At 39.4% G+C, this 20,830-nt stretch overlaps 1 protein-coding gene across 2 annotated transcripts in view; it reads left to right on the plus strand.

Moving 5' to 3' along the window:
* Window positions 1-20,830, plus strand: part of NKAIN2 (sodium/potassium transporting ATPase interacting 2) — a 568,958-nt gene that overhangs the window by 289,946 nt on the left and 258,182 nt on the right. Inside the window, exon 3 of one of the 2 annotated variants that reach the window (XM_075498664.1) lies at window positions 10,951-11,031. The exons of the other annotated variant lie outside the window; for it this stretch is intronic. Within the exon in view, the coding sequence (XP_075354779.1) occupies window positions 10,951-11,031 (81 nt within the window). The remainder of the gene's footprint in view (window positions 1-10,950; window positions 11,032-20,830) is intronic. 2 annotated transcript variants of the gene reach the window in all.

Genomic DNA, 20,830 nt, shown 5'->3' on the forward strand with positions numbered 1-20,830 from the left:
GTCCAAAAAGGCACATGCTCTCACCCAAAACTAAGATGCAAGCTGGAGTTCCAGAGGAAGGAGAACGAAAGCAGTATTTAGGATATTTGAGATATGCCATGGAGAGAAGCAACAGGTACTTTCAGAGAAAAAAGATCAGATACAATCAGAGAAATGCAATTACCATAATTTTACCAATAAAGAAGGATTTGGAGGTTACATCATGAATGAAAGAGACTCAAAGCCATGAATGAGGAATATTATGCTATTCTTTGATTGTATCACATTTAGGGAAATAGAATTTGCCTAGTCTGTGTATATTAAGAGGGCTGGACCACAAAATTACCTGGTTACATCACCAGTTTATTCTCAGAACTGGAAGAACCTGTTGCCTGCAATATTTTTAGTTAATGTTCTTTGATGCAAGTTGAAAGTGAAGAAAAAGACAGTTTCCCTAAGATATGCTAAGAGAAGGTTTTTCTTTGTTTCCTGAATAATACAGAGCCAAATATACACACAGAGCCAGGTATAAACCTTCCTAAGGAAGGCCATAATTCATCCAATAAACAAACAAAGTATAATGTGTTCTGGTGATTTGAGTAAAGTCAAATATTGATTGATTGATAAGTGAGGAAGACATTTTTAGTATTGTACTTCATTTGAATATATGCAGTCTGGTTTCAGTGTGAAATGAATGTTTTTTAGACACACTGTCATGGTTTAACCCCAGCTGTCTGCTAAGCACCACACAGTGGCTTGTGCACTCCACCCCGGTGGGATGGGGGAGATGGTTGGAAGAGTAAAAGTGAGAAAACTCATGGGTTGAGATAAAGACAGTTTAATAGGGAAAGCAAAAGCCACGCACACAAGCAAAGCAAAACAAGGAATTCGTTCACTCCTTCCCATGGGCAGGCAGGTGTTCAGCCATCTCCAGGAAAGCAGGGCTCCAGCACGCGTAACGGTGACTTGGGAAGACAAATGCCATCACTCCGAATGTCCCCCCCTTCCTTCTCCTTCCCCCAGCTTCATATGCTGAGCATGACATCATATGGTATGGAATAGCCCTTTGGTCAGCTGGGGTCAGCTGTCCCGGCTGTGTCCCCTCCCAGCTTCTTGTGCCCCCCCAGCCTACTCGCTGGTGGGGTGGGGTGAGAAGCAGAAAAGGCCTTGGCTCTGTGTAAGCACTGCTCAGCAATAACGAAAACATCAGTGTGTTATCAACATTATTCTCATCCTAAATCCAAAACACAGCACTATACCAGCTACTATGAAGAAAATTCACTCTATCACAGCCAAAACCAGCACACACACATAGTCTTAAATTTCCCTGAAGAAACTAGAAAGTTAAGTCAATTTTGCATTTTATGCTCTTTTAGAAAGAGGGATGTTTGAGTATCTACTTTTATTTTATTGTTATAGCTTCAGATTTCTTTTTTATCTCATTGAATGAATACATTCAAGATTGAAAAAGACTGAAAAAAAGCTATGTTGTATTAAAACATACTAATCTTGCCAAATCAGGCAGTCTTGCCAATCAGATGTATCAGAAGGCAATAAAGGAAAGGGCAGTATGTTCTTTGTCCTCCTCCCTCCCCTCCCCGTGGCTCATTGGCATCACTCGGTGAGTCAGTCACACTCATGTGGGCACAGTGACAATCTCACAGGTATGTGCCCCCTACACAAGGAAGTTGCATCTAACCCTGTGCTCACCATACAGTTTCACGAAGCTAGTTTTTGTGCCTCGCATTTGGCTCCATCCACTCCAGCTGTCGTAGCCTCCTAACTAAATTCAGTCTGGCTCCATAGTACGGTTGGCTCTAAACAGCTGTGCTCGTTGGGGACCCTTTAAAGGTGAACACTCTGCAGATTCAATTTATGTATGTTTGTTTTCTCCAAAGAATGGGAAGTGACCTTTGCAGTTGACTGGTACTTTCAAAACAGCCAGCAACCTCCCAAAACAGAGCTGCCAGCCAGTGACTTTGAATGTCTATGTGCTCTGCTCTCCAACCCTGAAACACAAACTCTCCTAGTATCTTAGCCACCTCCCAAGTTTCTTCCAAAATTTTGGAGTGGTCTTAGGAATTTTCAAAAATTTGTGCTTTAGAAAACAGTTCAGAGAGAGGTAAGAAAGCACCTGATATAGTCCTCACTTATTTTTCCTATGACAAATATATATTTAGTTTCAATTAAATCTCCTTTGGAATATGAACACCAAGGACGAAACTCAAAGCCCTGTGAACTCAATGGTCAGGCTCCTCATGGCCTTGACTGTTAAGGCATTAAGTCAAAGAAAATGGAAGGAAGAAAATAATACCTGGGAAGCTGAATAGAAACCTCCGAATTTATCAAAAAGATCTTATTGTAAATTGCTTAATTTTAGAAGAATTTTGATGTATTCACTGAGGGAGATGGATTCCCTTTATAAATAGTTGCAGTTGGCACTCCAATACTGAGGCATCAATAAAAGAATCTAGATAAATGTCAGTAGAGTTCTGTTCCTAGCAACAGTATCTATTGATTTTATTTTTTGCATTCTGTTAAAAATGAACACTGAAAGCATTCTGAGTGTCCTGATTTGTATTTTTAATAGGGAATTTAAATGGGCACAGCTGCTAAAAACTCCATTAAAATAAACTGTTCAATGACTGAATTATAATCAAGATTTTTCTTTTTGGGTGTTTCTGAAAAGGCCAGAAACACCAAGGAAACAGGCAATACATGTGTAGCTCCACCAATATGCCGATGTCTGAATCAAATTATGGCTTCCCACCTTTCCACTAAGAAGCCCTTCTCATTAGATTACAGCAAGAATATATTTCTTATGTTTATTTTATCTGGACAAAAACACCTTGCCTTCCTGGCTGCACATTGTCCAGTTCAAGCAGGAGGGAGAGACAATGTTCCCACCCAGGTCTGGTCACTCAGCAGAATAGGTAAGTCCCTCCTAGGGCTGCCTGAGGTTGAAAAGGACCTAGAGAAGTAGTCCTCAGCTGGTGAGGCTGGTTTGCCCTGGGTGAAATGCAAGCATATGGCAGGGTGAGCACGGCACAGAGTCCACGTGGAGAAGCACTGCTACTCTGCAGAGGGGTTGGGCAGTCAGCGAGGTTTGTTGGACCACTCTCAAGAACTGGTACCATCAGTGGAGCCTCTCAGTAGGGTAGTGGTCCTCAGACTGGCCAAAGGCAGGGAGGGAGCAACACCACTTCTTGCTAAGGGCCTATTCACATACTCTGCAGAAAAACAATTACACAATCTATTCTTGAGCATTTTTCCAAATATTTCTTAGCAATTGAGGCAGACTTGTACATACAAAACCATTCTTCCACCTATCACTTTTGTGCTAAATGTGTGGGATTTTTTTGCAGTGGGTTCATTCCATAGTAAGAGTCACTCTCAGGTGAAGCCTTGGATAAAACAGTAGCAGTTTATAGTAGCCAGCGATCTTGTTCATGTTTCTGTTTCATTGGTAATTCATCGGTAAAATGTTCTGTGGTGCTACAAGTTGCAGTGAAATTTTACAGCAACAATTCCTGCAGTTTTCCTCTAAGATTTAATAATAAAAAATATCCATAGAAGACAGCTTGAATTCTTGTGAATGCAATTTCTACACTGATGACTGTGTACAAACTCTGAGGAAATCCAGGGCTTGAAATGCTTACTGTCTTAAGAATGGTCTAGAAGGCAAGATTTGGAAAAATTCTTTCAAAATATTTCTAGCCCATGCACTGAAGAACCAAATGACCTCCAAAATCACATCATTTTGATTCCTATCTTTCTTTTTTTCTATGTCAACTATAATACAAATTTAACAGCTGATAAGAACTTCTCAAAGAATAATAACATTTCAAAGCCATGATTTCAAGTTTTTAGATCTTGTATGTATTGATTTCTTGTGCTAGTAGCTCTTGAGGTAGATCCTGGTAGATTCATATTGGAACTGAAGCAGAGGGGTAGAGGAGGATCTCAACAGCACTATCTTAAGGTTCACTATTGCCTGACAAGATCAAGTTATGTCTTGAAAAATAGAGCTATTACTAGAATTCCGATATAAAGAAACATTTTGAGCTCTATTTATGTGAGAATTATCTGTATGTCATTTTCCTGTTACTTAAATTTAATTAGTCATTTTTATTTTGAGAGACTTTGTAATCTCTTCTACAAACAAAAGAAAGTGCTGAAAAAACTAGGAAAGTAACATAAGAGGAAAAATATCAATCCATCTGTGAATATATGCATGTATATGTATGTGTCTGCAGCTGGGTGGATATGTACTGTGGTGTTGCAGTAAACTGAGTATTCAGATATTTGAAGTTGCTTCCTGCTGGTAAATGTTTCACAACAAAGATGTGATCAAAAGAAATATAGGAATTGAATGATGAGTGAAGCCAAACCAATTAAATCTCTACTGCTAAGTCAAAAAGATAAAATAAATATGTCCTGTTAAAATTTCTGCTTTACCTTACTTTCGTTAGTACATAAAATGCACTTTTGTTAAAAAGGTCATGAGCTTTAACATATGGATGCAGAAGAAACCTAAAAAAAACACCAAAAAAAACCCAAGCAGAAAAGAATTTTAGATGACAAGAAGAAAATTTCTCTGCTCCCCATTTGTAAGAAGAGTGGCAGAAATACTGTATTTTTAAAGAAAACTCTTTTTAAAGTAACTCCTTAGTTACAAAATACTTTGATTTGGGGATCTAGAATATTTGTAACACTGTAGTGTAACATAGTAGATGATTGACTGAACAATGCTCAAATGTAAGTTATATATTTCTGTGTGCTTACTTTTACATTTTGGCCATTCACCCTTATAGCATCATATGAAAAGAAATAATTATTTATTAAAAATAGAGTGACTACACAGAGAAAATATTGTGTATCTTTCTTATGAAGGCTGTATGAATGGGCCAATATGTCTCCTGAGTTGTTCATGGGTTCTTCGAATGGAGGTTTGTCATTTAGGGTATAGGGTAATATTTTAAGATGGTACAGCTGGACATTGAAAAAGAAGCTGAAAAACAAACTAAAGTGATGCAGTACCCAAAAGCAGCTGCCATGTTAGCACTTCTCCCAATCTTTTCCACTAAAACCTAAAAAGCTGTGAATCCAAGAAACAGAAAATGAACAAATGAATGATTCAAGCTTAAGCATTAGTGGACCATCAGTGTGTTTAGGATACAAGAGACAGTAGTTTTCAGAAGATGTCTCTTCAGCAGTCCTTTGGGGATATTTTACACTGGTGACATTTAAATTGCTTTGTTCTTTATGTGGAAAAAAGTGAGTGCATATCTGCATAGTTCAGTGTTACTATCTCATTTTTGATGTCACCAGTACAAGATTTTTAATGGGCTCTGTGACATTGGGAATTTTGCATTGGAAGAGTTTAGCTTTCCAAACAGCAAGGGTGGAGTGATCTGTGTCAGACACTGAAAAATGAACCGAGCCCTGGAAGTGCCTTTTCCTCTCAATTGACTGTGGTGGGAATCTAGACACTGCTCAGAGGAGGACATCTGCATTGCAGACATCTAAATGTGGGCAGATGGATACCAATCCAGCAGTAATGTGCTCTGTAGAAATCCAGCTTCTCTTATTCAGAAGGGATTGGAGCTATGTCTTCAGAAAAAAAGTAAATCTCTGCTGTGTGTTCTGGGCCCAGCATAATTCTGGCACACAAGAAAATGGAAACAAAACAGAAGAAGCCAAAAGAAAAAAGGACCCCAGTGAGTCCCACCCAAGCTATAACTCCTGATTCCTCTTTGGAGTCAGGCGTTTTCTGATCCTGTTCTGCACTGTAGGCTTCCCGCTGAGGTGTGGCTCCTGCTGGCTTCTAGAGCTGGACTCTCCACCATGCTGTGCTGCCCACACCCTCATCAGCTCTCAGGGGAAAACCTCAGGCAATGGGAATGGGAAGGAAACAGCAAAATGCGTAGGGCAGATTAAAGTAAAGAATGGTGCCTACTAAGTGGCCGCGTAAAGTCACCCCGTAAGACTGCTGTCATTGCCACTTCAAATGGACTTCTCCCAGGGGAGTCTAGGTGAGGTCTTTTGCTAGTTCCAGGAAGGTGGAAACAAGAGAGGCAGAACTTTTGCTGTTTGGTGCTGAAGAGGTTCGAACAGGCAACACCATAGAAAGTTATGACAACTAAACCATGGGCTTCACTGTTCAGGAACAGCTGACTCCACCAAATAGTTGTTTCTATTTCAGAGGGGCTTTTCAAAGGTAAGCAGAGCTGTAGGCACCTCAAAGATTAGCTGAATGTTATCAGTAAGTTTAGATAGTATGCTGGTGCCAAGTATTCAGAATTCCACTTGTTATCAGATTTGATGGGGAAAAGATAAGTTTGAAAATTGTATTTCTAAGTGATGTATCTCCCTAGACTGAGAAAATTAGGGGAAAATAACTTTAGAAGCAAAGATAATGATAATTGTGGACAGTTGTTACTGTGTTATTTGAAAGAGGTGCTCCTTTCCAAACATGCTGGGCTCAAGGTAATCTTTGAACAACTCAAGTACTGTTGCCCAGGTAGCATAAACAATCACATTTTTAACTCCTATGGCAAATGTAGTTATCATTTTAGAAATGTGTTTAGTTTCTTTTTCCTGAATGAAGCATGGAAAGGTCTTGGGGCATAATATTTTCAGATTTGGAAGAACCTAAAACTAAAATTGTGTACATTTCTAAAAAGAAAATAAGTAGCAAATCACTAATCACAACAAGAATTCAATTGCTTTGAATTGCACAAGGTAGTATCTTGTAGGTCTGGAGCCCTTGTATTCCTCAGTCAAATGTGATCGAAGTTGACTTACATATCCAAAAAGGATTTGGGAGCAAGAGAAATGCCATGTAAAGTTCTGTGAAAAAAATGCTTAAATTTAAAATGCTCATAGCTATCAGATTTGCTCACTATTTATACTTGGAAGGTATGTGACATATTTCTCCTTCAGGCAAAGTGACAAGAGTATTAGATGTCAGTTCTGGTGACCAGGTTTATATCAAAGGCAGTAGTGGGCTACCTGGACCTTTGGCTCTTGTGCCCTTGTGATCATTTTTCTATTGAGCTGTGGAATTAAGCCTAGTCATTTAATTTCTTTGACCTTCAGTTTCCCTGTTAGTAAAATGGGGATAATGTGACTTAGCCAACTTTGACAGAAATGTGAAGAGAAATCTATGGATTCTTAGTACTGTTAGAAGTATTTTAATATTTCAGTTTCCCATTCCCCAAGAAAAAAGACATCCTATATTAATTTGTGATGATTCATAGCAAATTTTCAAACCTGTAACTACACAGTATCAATAAATAATAAGTAGGTAATTCTCATAATCCTTTGCAGAGGGTTATAAATTCATGTTTACTTGAAAAATGGTAAGCATATATTACCATATAAGAGCTGTATTTATAGAACTTATTTTACAAAAAAAAAGTAACTTTTACTGGTTGGCTACAACTTTGCAAAATAGTAAGTATTTAAATCTTCAGTCTTAGCCTTCCAGTTATACCTCTTTCCAGTGTGTATTTCCATAAAAATAATAGGCTGCGTTGTCATTGCTATGCCTCCTGTCAGTATCTCCTGCTTGGTCAAGTGTGTGTTCATCAACGTTCTTGTCTTGTTGATATGTGACTGCTGTAGCATTGTGGTGGCTTCTGTCAGATAATGCAGCTGTCTTGAACTCCCACATATGAGAAAAAAATACAGCTATAGCCCTTTGAAGAACTCTTATAAAATGTGTTTCTAATTAGATACATATAATAGAGAGTACCGGAGGGATTTGTTCATTGTCACAGACCTTCAGAGCTGAATTTCCGCAACAATTTGCGGAAGCACATAGACAACAAGAGGCATTTATGACTGCATGTGATCCAGAGATAAGAGATGTGCTAGATCTGAAGCATCTGAAATAAGAAGCAGTGGGAAGCAGAAGCATCCTTGTATTTCAAGATAATCATACTCAGTGTTTATCCGCAGAATGCAGGCAGCAATCACTTAATATACCATTTCAAAAAGAAGCAGTTTAAAACATACTTTTAATAGACATTTTTAAACCTTATCTGTAGTCCAATAACAGCAGATGCTTTTTAAAAGAGTGCATCTGAAAGTCAGACAAATTTGTCATTTTTTTGGTGATAGACTAGAGAGTGGAAATGAGAAGTTTCACTTCTTCATGTAAGCATAAGCCTCTCTGCTGGGACAAGCAGCTCCAAAGGGCCTTGGGGTGTTCTGCTGGATGTGGTGTGCACGGGGAGCTTTTTAATCAGCTGTTGCTTACACACAATGTGACAAGAACAGCCGATCTAATGAAACCTAGTTTCCAGTCGCTCTCTCCCACATTTTTTCCCCCTTCATGTTGACTGCTAAAAGACAATCTTGTAAGTCTTTCTCTGTATGAGGACTTAATAGAGTATCTGTTCCCATTTGTAGGCCTATTCTCCTGAAACTTTTGTGAAAAAATGTCTTTGAATCTTCTAGCCTTTTGTCCAGTTTGCTTAAAATCATTCATGAGCACAGAAGTTATTTCAAGGGAACAGACATCGCACATGGATATTACTGCTTAAGTCTCATTCCTTTGGGAAACCAGTCTAAATGCAATATTTAGAATTTTCACTATAAGAAATCCAATTATCTTTGTGTGTCAGAAGGAATACTTTTATTAACTCCATCAGAATATATGTATACTTGTATATAACATTACAGTATTAAAATAATTGGCAAAACCCAGCAAGTTAAAATGCTGCAAAGTTAGAAAAAATGCCAAATTAAAGTTATTGAATCTAAATTAGGGTTTCCTTCTCTTGTTCTGGTAGTTATAATGCTCCATGTTACATGTGAAGCCAGGTATACCATGAGCAAGCTACAGGAAAATGAAATACTCAATATACTTAATAACTCAGAGATGAGTTTTTTTTAAAAATGAGTGTGTTAAGACCGTGCATCTGAATTAAGTTCCTCTGTTCCAAAGTTTTATGAGCAGCCTATACTCAAAGAGTAGATGTGCATTAGAGAGGCCATGAAATCTCCATCCCTGGAGATATTCAGACCTCAGCTGAACAAATCCCGGCACAATTTGATCTATGCGGGTTGTGCTTTGAGCAGAGATTGGACCAGGTGACCTCCAGAGGGTCCCTCCTGACTTAAATAAATCTATGAGCTGTGACCAGATCTATAGACAAGAAAAAACTGTCCTATATAGTATATGTAATATGTATGCTTTAAATTACATAAAATTACTTCTGTGTAAAGCATTTCAAACCTTTAAAACTGTGTTAGCTTCCATTAGTTCAAAACAATATTTATCACAAATCTTTAAACTCTATACATGGTCTACCTAATAGCTAGGCTGGTTGGCAATTATTTGGTTATCTATAAAAATAAGGTATCGGAACAGGCCTAAATTTTACTCATGTTGGATATAGTCTCACTTTAGATCTCCTGAGAAAGGACAAAATTGTATTATTTTCACAGTAACTAGGAGATTAAGTAGAAAATGACATATTGAATGATAGACAATCTGATGCAAAACAGCACTTCCAAGAGAAATGCAAGAAGAATCCTACGTAGGTTGTTAACTGAATTTAGAGAATGAGATTGTAATTCATGACAAACAGTGGTTTGTCATACATTTTTTGTAAGGGATGGATAGTGTACAGTCTAAAATATTGTCTGCTTATTCAGAAGGTAATATAATCAGAGGTGTGCAGAAAACATTGTTTCCTAATTTGGAAAAGTAGTTTAACAAAATTTAATCAGTACAGTTTGAAGAAAAGACAACAAAACAAGAAGAGTAAGTCTGTAAATACTTGAGAGAAATGGATTGGTGATATAAAAGGAGGAAATAGCCCTCAGCTATAACAGGTAGGGAATAGTGTCGTGTCTCTGTCATATTTCACACATATGCCGTGCCATGGGTCTGTGGAATGAAATTAGCAAACATGCAGAATTGAATTGTGAACAACTAGAGGATAGCTACAACAGGCATTAGAAAAACAGTTGTAGATCCTAAGGTTTATTAGATAATGAAATAATTTGTCAAAGGAAGTTCTCAAGCACAAGCATTAGGTAAGAATAGCAACAGCAGGTCAAATTTTATTGTACAAGATCCTCCAGCACTGCATGAGGAAAACATAGTTTCCACTCCTAGCACATAAGATCTTATGAATACAAAAAAGAAGCAAAGTAGTGGACAGAAGGAAAGAAAACATGTACTCCGTTACTCACATCAGATATGTGAATAAGAAGTTTGGCAGCCACCAATGAATAGATATTGCTTAAGCATGAATACTTCTCCTATACACTGTAAAAGAAAACAAAACAAAACCAAAAAAACCCAGAGAAATTGGCCATTTAAAATACAGTCTGCTCCTGAGGGTGTTGAATAATTATGAACCATGCTTTGGAACGTCACAAAACATATTGATAGAGGCAGCTGTCATGACCAAATCTCTCCATATTTTGTAGAAATACCACAAAATAACCTCTATATGTAGGTTTAGTTTCTTGAGGTTATATATAGGTTTAGTTTCTTGATACTAAATCTGAAATGTTGCAGAATCCAGTGCCTGCTTCAATTAGACTCTGTTATTTAGTAAATTATATTTGAATAACCATTTGAATAAACAGCTCTGCACTTCTTGCATATAATTGATATTACATGCCCTCTTGATATTGCAATATTCCCCGTTTGAACAATAATAAGAGATCCAGATTAGTCCCAAATTCAAATGTCAGATCTATCAACTGTTTTCTCAGATACAGATTTTCTGGAGTGACCGAGTACTCACTAGGTTGCTCTAGATTGTGTCTGTGAATGGGAAGAATTTATTCTTGATTCTCTTTTATATGTAACATTTTTATTCATATGCACCATATTTATAGTCTGTTTTTGTCTTGGATTGAACTAATGGTCTAATGAACTAAGTTTAACTCAGTTGATAGTGAAATTATTAATGCACTGTTTCTCTCTCTTCCTTCCTGCAGTACGCTGTCTGGCTGGTCCTTTGGGTTACATGGAATGTGTTTGTTATCTGCTTCTATTTGGAGGCTGGGGACCTTTCAAAGGTAATTTACCATTGGATACATTTAAGCCATCAGCACTGTGTTAACATGCCCCGGTCAAAAGGCTGCGTTCTGTTTTACTCATCCTCTTAGTGTTATTAGAATGCGGGTAGTATGATGGAAATTCGGAGTATTCTGGGTATGTTAGAAACTTTTAATCTAAGGCAGTAATGAGCATATATCTTCTGATGCCCACAACAATAATAGTATATATGTTTTAAAAGAAAATTACCTCTTTCTGCCCCCTCAGTAATTCTGCAATGCAAATTTCACCTCTATGAGAGACATTAATTAGTGATTTCATGAATACAGAAGATTACCATCTCAAGGGTAAACAAATATTTTTTGTACCTTTTAGCTGTTACTTAGCTGGATTCCTTTCAGGGGTCTTATACTACAACATAACAATTGTGAAACAAGGTGTCTTTCATTAAATTAAAATGTAAACTGAGGTGCCCGAATAGATTGCCATTTGGCTACAGCAGTGTTTTTTAACTTTGTGCTTCTGTTAGGAATGTTATGATTGAAGACACAGTCGAAATCCATAGGTGTGGTGGGTTGACCCTGGCTGGATGCCAAGTGCCCACCAAAGCTGCTGCATCACTTCCCCTCCTCAACTGGACAGGGGAGAGAAAATATAACTAAAGGCTCATGGGTCGAGATAAGGACAGGGAGGTCACTCACCAATTACTGTCACAGGCAAAACAGACTTGACTTGGGGAAATTAGTTTCATTTATTACCAATCAAATCAGAGTAGGGTAATGAGAAATAAAAAATAAATCTTAAAACACCTTCCCTGCACCCCTCCCTTCTTCCCAGGCTTAACTTTACTCCTGATTTTCTCTACCTCCTCCCCCCGAGCAGCACAGGGGGATGGGGAATGGGGGTTGCAGCCAGTTCATCACATGTTGTCTCTGCCGCTCCTTCCTCCTCAGGGGGAGGACTCCTCACACTCTTCCCCTGCTCCAGCGTGGGGTCTGTCCCATGGGAGACAGTCCTCCATGAACTTCTCCAACATGAGTCCTTCCCACGGGCTGCAGTTCTTCACGAACTGCTCCAGCACGGATCCCTTCAACAGGGTGCAGTCCTTCAGGAACAGACTGCTCCAGTGTGGGTCCCCTGCAGGGTCACAAGTCCTGCCAGCAAACCTGCTCCAGCGTGGGCTTCTCTCTCCAGGGGTCCACAGGTCCTGCCAGGAGCCTGCTCCAGTGTGGGTTTCCCACAGGGTCACAGCCTCCTTTGAGCACATCCACCTGCTCCAGCATGGGGTCCTCCACAGGCTGCAGGTGGATATCTGCTCCACCGTTAACCTCCATGGGCTGCAGGGGCACAGCCTGCCTTACCATGATCTTCTCCACACGCTGCAGGGGAATCTCTGCTCTGGTGCCTGGAGCACCTCCTGCCCTCCTTCTTCACTGACCTTGGTGTCTGCAGAGCTGTTTCTCTTACATATTCTCACTCCTCTCTCCGCTTGCTATTGCTGCTGTGCAGCAACTTTTTTTCCCCCTTCTTAAATGTATAATCCCAGAGGCACTACCACTGTCACTGACTGTCTCGGCCTTGGCCAGCGGCAGGTCTGACTTGGAGCCAGCTGGCATTGGCTCTACTGGACATAGGGGGAACCTTCTAGCAGCTTCTCACAGAAGCCACCCCTGTAGCCCCCCTGGCTACCAAAACCTTGCCATGCAAACCCAATACAGTAGGAAAAATATATTTTCCTAAGAATGACATATTTATAGGGTTTTATTGACACTGTAAGTGATAACACGTAAAGTGGCAGTTGGTAATGGGCTCAAACCAACATCTCAAAACAAAACTCCTACTTTCTAAGGTGTTCCCAGAAGACTGGCAATTTGTGGGATAAAAGATTAGCAGTGGTAACAAATTATTTTGGTAAAGTAATAAGCTTCAACTAAGTCTAAATATTGCTGTCCATGCTGAGTTATGCTCACAGTGGTATGAACTGACCATCAAGGAGAATCCCACATATAGAGAAAGAGATCACATTCTCTTCTTGACTCAGATATTTAATTGCTGCTCCTGATTAAAGGGAGTTTAACCCAACTGTAAATTACAGATGTGATTCTCTGATCCTTTGTGAGTTACTGATATGTTATGATGCAGAAAGTTAAACACAATTATAGGAAAATAAATGAGGCAAAGATACTTCCTTACCTGTACTTTCTCTCAAATCACCCCCGAAGTACAAAAAATGCTAGAGACTGGGATATTGCATCCCCATGTATTCCATTTCTTCAAAAGATGCAGGCTTCAAAAGGATCAGAATTTCATTTCCTGAGAGTGTAAAGTAATTTTCTGCAGGTAAAATGTTACACTTTCTGGGTTTTATACCTTCAGACATGCCCAATCTCATTAAAAGCTTGGCAAAACACAGTAAATAAAAGAACTTGCATATGTTATCTTTTATTTGGTTAAAATGCTTTCTGTATTGCTAAGTGAACTAAAATATACAACAAACCCAGCACCTATTATACAATTATACTCAACTCAATCCACCCTCTTTCCACCTGCTTGTTTCAGCCACCTGCATTCCTAAACTTGTAAATGTTGGGATGCTTATTGTGTCTGGGGAAGAGAAAGGGGGTGGGAAGGAAGGGAGAAAGGAGAACCAGCTGTTTGAGCACTGTGTTTTAATGGGTATAAAAACAGCTTAAGAACACTAGTAAGTGCTACTTGGAATAAAGATGGGCCAAAACCAGTATCTAAACCCAGAACTGATTTTTTCTGAATTCTAGGGCTGTGTCATCTAGAGTGTTTCCTAACCAACCATATGGTTCAGGCTTATATTTGGATGCAGTTAAAATTTTTATTTGGTCTTCAGAGGTATTATTTGTTCCAGTGATATGATCTGCCTTGAAATACCCAATAGAGTATATTCCTTCCACTTCAGTTGGTTTTCAGACCGACAGCACTGGTAAAGAGAGGGAGAAAAGGAAAAGTTCCTAGAAAATGGACTGAAGAAATAAGTACAGACCGGCTTATTATCTACAAAAGGTCTCATTCACACACGGGACATCACTCTCCTTTCCTCTCCTCTCCCTTTCAAAGGCTCATGGTACATCAAAATTCCCCCACATGATCAAATCTTCTCCAAGATCTAGGGCCTAGAAATATATGTCTAATGGAAAGATACCCAACTGTTTGGATGGATAAAACTTATCCTCCTGTTCTAGATCCTTTAGAGGATCCAACTGTTTTACAGATGTAGGTATCTTACAAAATAGACCATTTTAAGTTTTATGTCTCTCAGTCACATTCATACGTCTTGCACTGAATCTTCTTTATTATTTATATTTTCATCTGGGAATAACTGCAACTTCAAATCTGTAATGATACTCCTGTGTATTTTTTTGTGTTTGGAATGGCACATAGAACCTTGAAAAAAGCTCTGGGTTTGAATCAGTTCTAAATAGAGAATAAAAAATAACCTTTAGGTAAGTACCAGAGGGATGCCTCTGAGGTTGTAAACCATGAGAGAGGATCCTGCACAGCATGGCTTTAGGAATTGATAGGTTAAAATTACAGCCTAATAATAGTTCAGCTGGGTGTATTTTATTTTTATTCATATAATTTATAGCTTTTTACCAAATGAAATAAAATAAAGGCTTATTCTTAAAGTTTTGAGAACAGCTTTTATTCTGTGTGTATGTACATCAATTTTTCCATCATCACTTGCTGATACAATGAAGAGGACATATTTCAATTGTTAATATACCTTATTACAAAAGGCTTGCTAGCTTCATCGTTTTTTATTTTAGTTGTGGGGGCGGAGGTCATGACTTTTTTACAGCTTCTCCTTATTACACTGAAACAGACCTGCAAAGACTCAGAAATTTTTAGAACAATGAGGTAATCATCTCTGAAGAGACTGAGGAGGCTCAAGGTTTATTAGTGAACAGCCATGCAAATCTGTTTGCATTATACACCATTACAATCATATACATCTTTTGGAAAATGGCATCGCACTAAGTATTTTCTGTCCTTGAGGCACAGTTGTCTTTGCTGAAACTCTTTCACAGCAAACTGGAATATTTATGGCTTAGAAGGTTTGTAACAAAGAGGAAGTGTAATCACTTGTTCTTAACTTTGATTGTTATGTGGATCCGTGAATGAATGCCTAGAAAACCCACTTCTCAGACTTACTTTTCAGTAATACTCTTCAATAATTTTTAGTTAATCTGTGTGTTGTTTTGCGTGCTGGTGAATGCCATACTCAGTATAAGTAGGACTTTAAGGTTTCAGGAGTGGTAATATTTATTTTGGCCTGTGGCTAGGCAAATATAGCATACGAAAAGCATAACCTCTTGTCTTGAATGAGGCACATCTGAAGTACACCAGTGAAACAAGAAGGAAAACATAATAGAAAGCATCTCTGAGAAAATGCAATATTTCAATGATTTCTCTAAGTATATCAAGAAAGGACACAAAGAACTAGAGTCAGCTATCTCGGGGCGGGGTGGGGGGGGGAAGCCCCAAAAACCCAACAAAATGTTAGTAGTCTGTTTAGCATTTTTTACTTTCTTCTTCAAACAAAGCTCCCATTTACTTCTGTGGCATTCAGCTGCAACCTCTGAATAAAGACCCTCAGTAGAAAGAGTACTGCAAATACTCGTGCAATGATGAAACAGCACTCTTGCTTCAAGTCATTTAAAAGCTTCCCCTAATGATGTCTAAGGATCCCACAAGCAGAATAGAAGCAGAATAAGAACTATTGAACTCCCATTTTTAGTTTAAAAATGAGTAGACAATTTTTCACTGCAAAAAATGCATGACTGAGGTTGCACTGTTCCCATCACAAGTGGGGGAGTATAGAGATGCTGCTGCTGTCAGTTACTGAGAGTCACTGCAGAGGCTGGACTTGGGGCGCTGGATGAGGGGGACCAGCTGGGGTTCAGGGTCCAAAGCAGCCCTTGCTTCATATGGTCCCAGCCTCATGCCAGTACTTCTGGTTCTCCTTGCATGCATCCCTACTTGTCTGACCAGATACAAGAGCTCTCCTCTCACTGCCACCTGGCTGAGCTCCGGTATCGCTTTGCTGTAGTCCCTACAGTACTATGTGAATGTGAACAAGAATACACTTTTTAAAAATTCATTTTAACTGTCAAAATTGACTTAGTTTCTATTTGTGTGACATTCTTGACATCTTCCTTCCTTATTTATACCAAATAAAATACAAAGGTTACATTTAATGTATTAAATCATAAGGTTGTACTTATATGCCTTTTGACACAAAAATTAGGTGTTTGAAAGTCAAATACTCCAGTATCAAGAAATGCCAGAATTAAGGTTGCTTGTATAAGCACAATTTAGCTCTCTCTGTACATTCATTTTTATATAGCTTTTAATTATGCAGTCACAACTGTATTTTTTTCTTTTTCATGATCCTTTCCTTAATGTCTGTACAGCATGGCCTATTTTAGAGATGAATCAGGTTTGGGAATTGAGTGAGGCTGCCATACTGGCTCTTACTCCAGTATTGTAGCAGTCAGAAAAAGCTTAATAAAGGTGCAAGAAAAAAAAAAAATGTGCTTTCCTTACCATGTGTGTCTATTACATATTTTGTTTTCTCCTCATTGGCCACTATGTAATTAATTTCCATATTTCATACAAGTAAATCCTGTACTTCAACTCTGCTCTGAAAACATGTCGAATAATACTGTGAAAGCTTATGTACAGAACCGTGGCACCTAGGAACCCTAAGCGCAGTGGCGGTAGTATGTGCATAGCTCACCATGTGTAGTTAAAGTGCAGTTCCTCATGATTTTAGCACTCATTCTACAGATCTGAGTTGCAAGCTACTGTTCTTTAAAAACAAATGCTGCCATCTGCATTCAAATGAGGTTACTTCTTTTCCTGTATTGTCCTGAGCTGCAACAGGGGGAACATGAAATAATAGGAAAGATTAAAAAAATATTTAAAATTGAAATTATTAAATGTGATACAAAGAATTAAATGTATTGTAGATATTAAAATGTAAACTAAAGAAAAATATGTAATCAGGCTGTTTTCTGCCAGAAGTTTTAAGGGAAATCAAATGTTTCTGAACACATTTTCTCCTACCTGCCCCAAATATCTGCAAATATAAGATAACTTAGACCCACAATATCACAGACTAATTCATGTTGGAAGAGATCTCTCAAGGTCACTTAATCCAATCTCCTGCTCAGAGCAGCACCAACTTCAAAGTTAGATCAGGTTGCTCAGAGTTTTAGCCAGTCAAGTTTTAAAAGTCTCCAAGGATGGAAAATTCACAACCTCTCTAGTTCTTAACTATTCCCATTGTGAAAAATTTTCTCCTGATATGCAGTTGAAATTCCCATTGCTGAAATCTGCAACACTGCCTCTTGTCCTTTCACCATGTACCTCTGAGAAGAGTCATGCTCTATCTTTTCTAACACCCCCTTTAGGCTTTTAACTGAAGTTGAGCACTTCAGCTTTCTTTTTGTCCTTTCTGTAGTTGAATTCCTATTTCCAACCACACACAGCTTGTAGCACCTCACAAGAAAAAAGCTAATTATCATGTAATAAATAATCAGTTCACTTTTCACAATTTTACATGCTTCACCGTGGAAGAAAAATGAAGGGTCTTCACGTATATGTAAAGCTATATAGTATCTTAAGTAAAATGTGGGAAGATGAATGTTATCCTTGTTATCTGGAAGAAGTAATAACACATTCAAAAATAATTAGAATCCTTTAGTTCAAAGACAATTCAGTTTATATCAACATTTAATTTGCCTGATGTTGTATTTAGGGAAATACAGAAAACATTGCATATAAACCTTGCAGTCAAATAAAATGCTGAAAATATGTAACTCTTCCCCTTTCCTGCTGAGGTAAGTATGAATCAGGAAGGTTAACTAAAACTTGGTGAAGGCTTCCCAGTAACTGATAGGGAGCAGGAGGAAGGCAATATAATGGCATTGCTGGGGAATACTCCTGGGGACAGAGACAGCTCTGGGAGTGCAGAGGAACTACTGGAGAAATGAAGGTTTAGGAAGAGACTTTGCTGCTGTTTTATTATCTGCAAGTATTACCCACTCTGTAGCTGAACTGTAAGTTTGTTTTCCACATCATGAAAGCAGAGTAATAAAGACAAATGTAAGAAATCACGTCAGTGGGATTACCCAACTGCCAATGTACACTGTGATTAAAATCAGTGTTTTCATACTCATAGTCATGGTTCATAGTAAAGTAAGGCCAGAAGGGACTTCAGGTTATGGCTAGTCCATTCTCCTGCCTCCAGCCAAGTTCAGCAACCAACTTGGACTATGGGAGAGCATCTGATGCAAAAGATCTTAAGGAGGAAATGAGCAGTTCAGAAATCCACCCACAGGTGACGTTCATACATTAGCAACTTTTCACCACTGATAAGTCCACCTTTCCCTTGTTGACCTGAGATGTTAGCCCAGGATTAGCCAGATATGGCTGACTTCTAGTGGCTGTAGTGCAGTCCATCCCTTCTTTTTTCCTTTTGCATTGGATGACACAAATGGGAAGAGGAAGAGGCAGCAACAGTCGTAGCATTTCCTGCCAACAGGCAAATTAACGTCAGCCCTACATTGCTGGTGGGGATAAATGGAAGGGGTGGGAGGAAATATGGAGCCCATGTTTCCTCCTACCATTCCCATTTGTCCCCACCATGTTATCCAGCAAAGTTATAAGGATCAACCAGAAATAGGCACCTGCTAGTATTTTTCCACTCGAATATCCCAACATTGGCAAGCACACATCCACCTATGCATCTGACTTTCACATGCCACTGCTTGGACTGATACCTAGGTGCTCTGAAGTGCAGTTTATATCCGTATGCAAATTAACTGCAATAATGCAAATTACTTCAGGATATGATTTGCATAGCTTGTCACTCATGATGCTTAAAAAACTTGCTGGCTATGAGTGCTGAACATTTTATGCAGCTAATATACTCTGATTTTAAAGGGACAGTTTGATACCTAGATGAAGCTGATGAAAGAAAGAAACAAAAGAAATGGGTCGTTCATCTTCAGTGTAACTCAGTTGTAACAAAGCAAGGAACTTGGCAACAATACTGAACTTACACCAGTTACACATTCATTCTACATTACTTTGTGTCTATTAGTATAATCATTATACTGCTTTGATTCCACATTTAGAATCATAGAGTCGTTTATGTTGGAAAAGACCTTTAAGATCATCAAGTCCAGCTGTTACCCTAGGACTGCCAAGTCCACCACTAAACCATGTCCCTAAGCACCACATCTACACATCTTTTAAACATCTCCAGGGACAGTGACTCAAGCACTTCCCTGGGCAGCCTGTTCCAATGCTGGACAACCCTTTTGGTAAAGAAATTTTTCCTAATATCCAATATTTTCTTCTTGAAGAATGTTCAGCCTTCCTGGACTCCTTTGCCCTTCAAGACTGTCTCCCAAGGGACTCTGTCAACCAGACTCCTAAACAGGCCAAACTCTGCTCTCCGGAAGTCCAAGGTAGCAATTCTGCCGGCCCCTGTCCTTACTTCTCCAAGAATTGAAAACTCTATCATTTTATGATCGCTCTGCCCAAGACGGCCTCCAACCATCACATAACCCACAAGTCCTTCTCTGTTCGCAAACAACAGGTCCAGCGGGGCACCTTCCCTACTTGGTTCACTCACCAACTGTGTCAGGAAGTTACCTTCCACTCATTCCAGGAACCTCCTAGGCTGTTTCCTCTCTGCTGTATTGTATTCTCAGCAGACATCTTGTAAGTTGAAGTCCCCCATGAGACCAAGGGCTAGTGATTGTGAGACTTCTCCCAGCTGCTTATAGAATATTTCATCTGCCTCTTCATCCTGATTCAATGGTCTATAACAGACACCCAGCAGGATATCTGCCTTGTTGTCTTTCCCCCTGATTCTTACCCATAAACACTCAACCCTATCGTCACCATCATTAAGCTCTAGACAATCAAAACACTCCCTAACATACAGGGCTACCCCACTGCCTCTCTTTCCTTGCCCATCCCTTCTGAAGCGTTTATAGCCATCCATTGCAGCTCTCCAGTTGCGCGAGTCATCCCACCATGTTTCTGTGATGGCAACTATGTCATAGTTTTCCTGCTGCACAATGGCTTCCAGCTCCTCCTGTTTGTTACCCATGCTGCGTGCATTGGTGCAGATGCACTTGAGTTGATCCTTTTAGGGGGAGAAACCCTTTTGGGGGGAGTTACGCTTTTTCACCTTTTGGGGGGAGAAACCCTAATTCCTACGTGATCGTTCTCAGGCGCTTTCGTGGTTTCTAACACATCCATAACCCTTGCATCTTTGCTGCCGCATGGATCTCCATCCCCTACCTCTGCTGAGACGGCAGACTGAAGGACCTTGCTAGCACACTATCCTTCAAACATTGGTGTGCAGCCCCCAGGCTTATCTCTAGCGAGCCTGGTTTTATCCCTTTCCTCCTTCAAATCTAGTTTAAAGCTCTTTCAATGAGCCCTGCTAACTCCTGTGCAAAGATCCTTTTTCCCCCTTTGAGACAGGTGTACCCTGTCTGTTGCCAGCAGGCCTGGTCTCATGTAAACCGACTCATGACCAAAAAAATGAAAATTCTGCTGGTGACACCAGGCTTGGAGCCAGATATTGATCTGCTGGCTGTTCCTGTTTCTTCCCTCATCATTTCCTGCAACTGGAAGGATAGAGGAGAACCCTACTTGTGCTCCTGATTGCTTAACCAGTCATCCCAAGGCCCTGAAGTCTCTCTTGATTGCCCTTGGACTTCTTGTGGCAACTTCATAGCCGCCTACATGAAAAATCAATAA

Source organism: Mycteria americana, chromosome 3 (assembly GCF_035582795.1).
Source record: "Mycteria americana isolate JAX WOST 10 ecotype Jacksonville Zoo and Gardens chromosome 3, USCA_MyAme_1.0, whole genome shotgun sequence".
Taxonomy (NCBI): Eukaryota; Metazoa; Chordata; class Aves; order Ciconiiformes; family Ciconiidae; genus Mycteria; species Mycteria americana.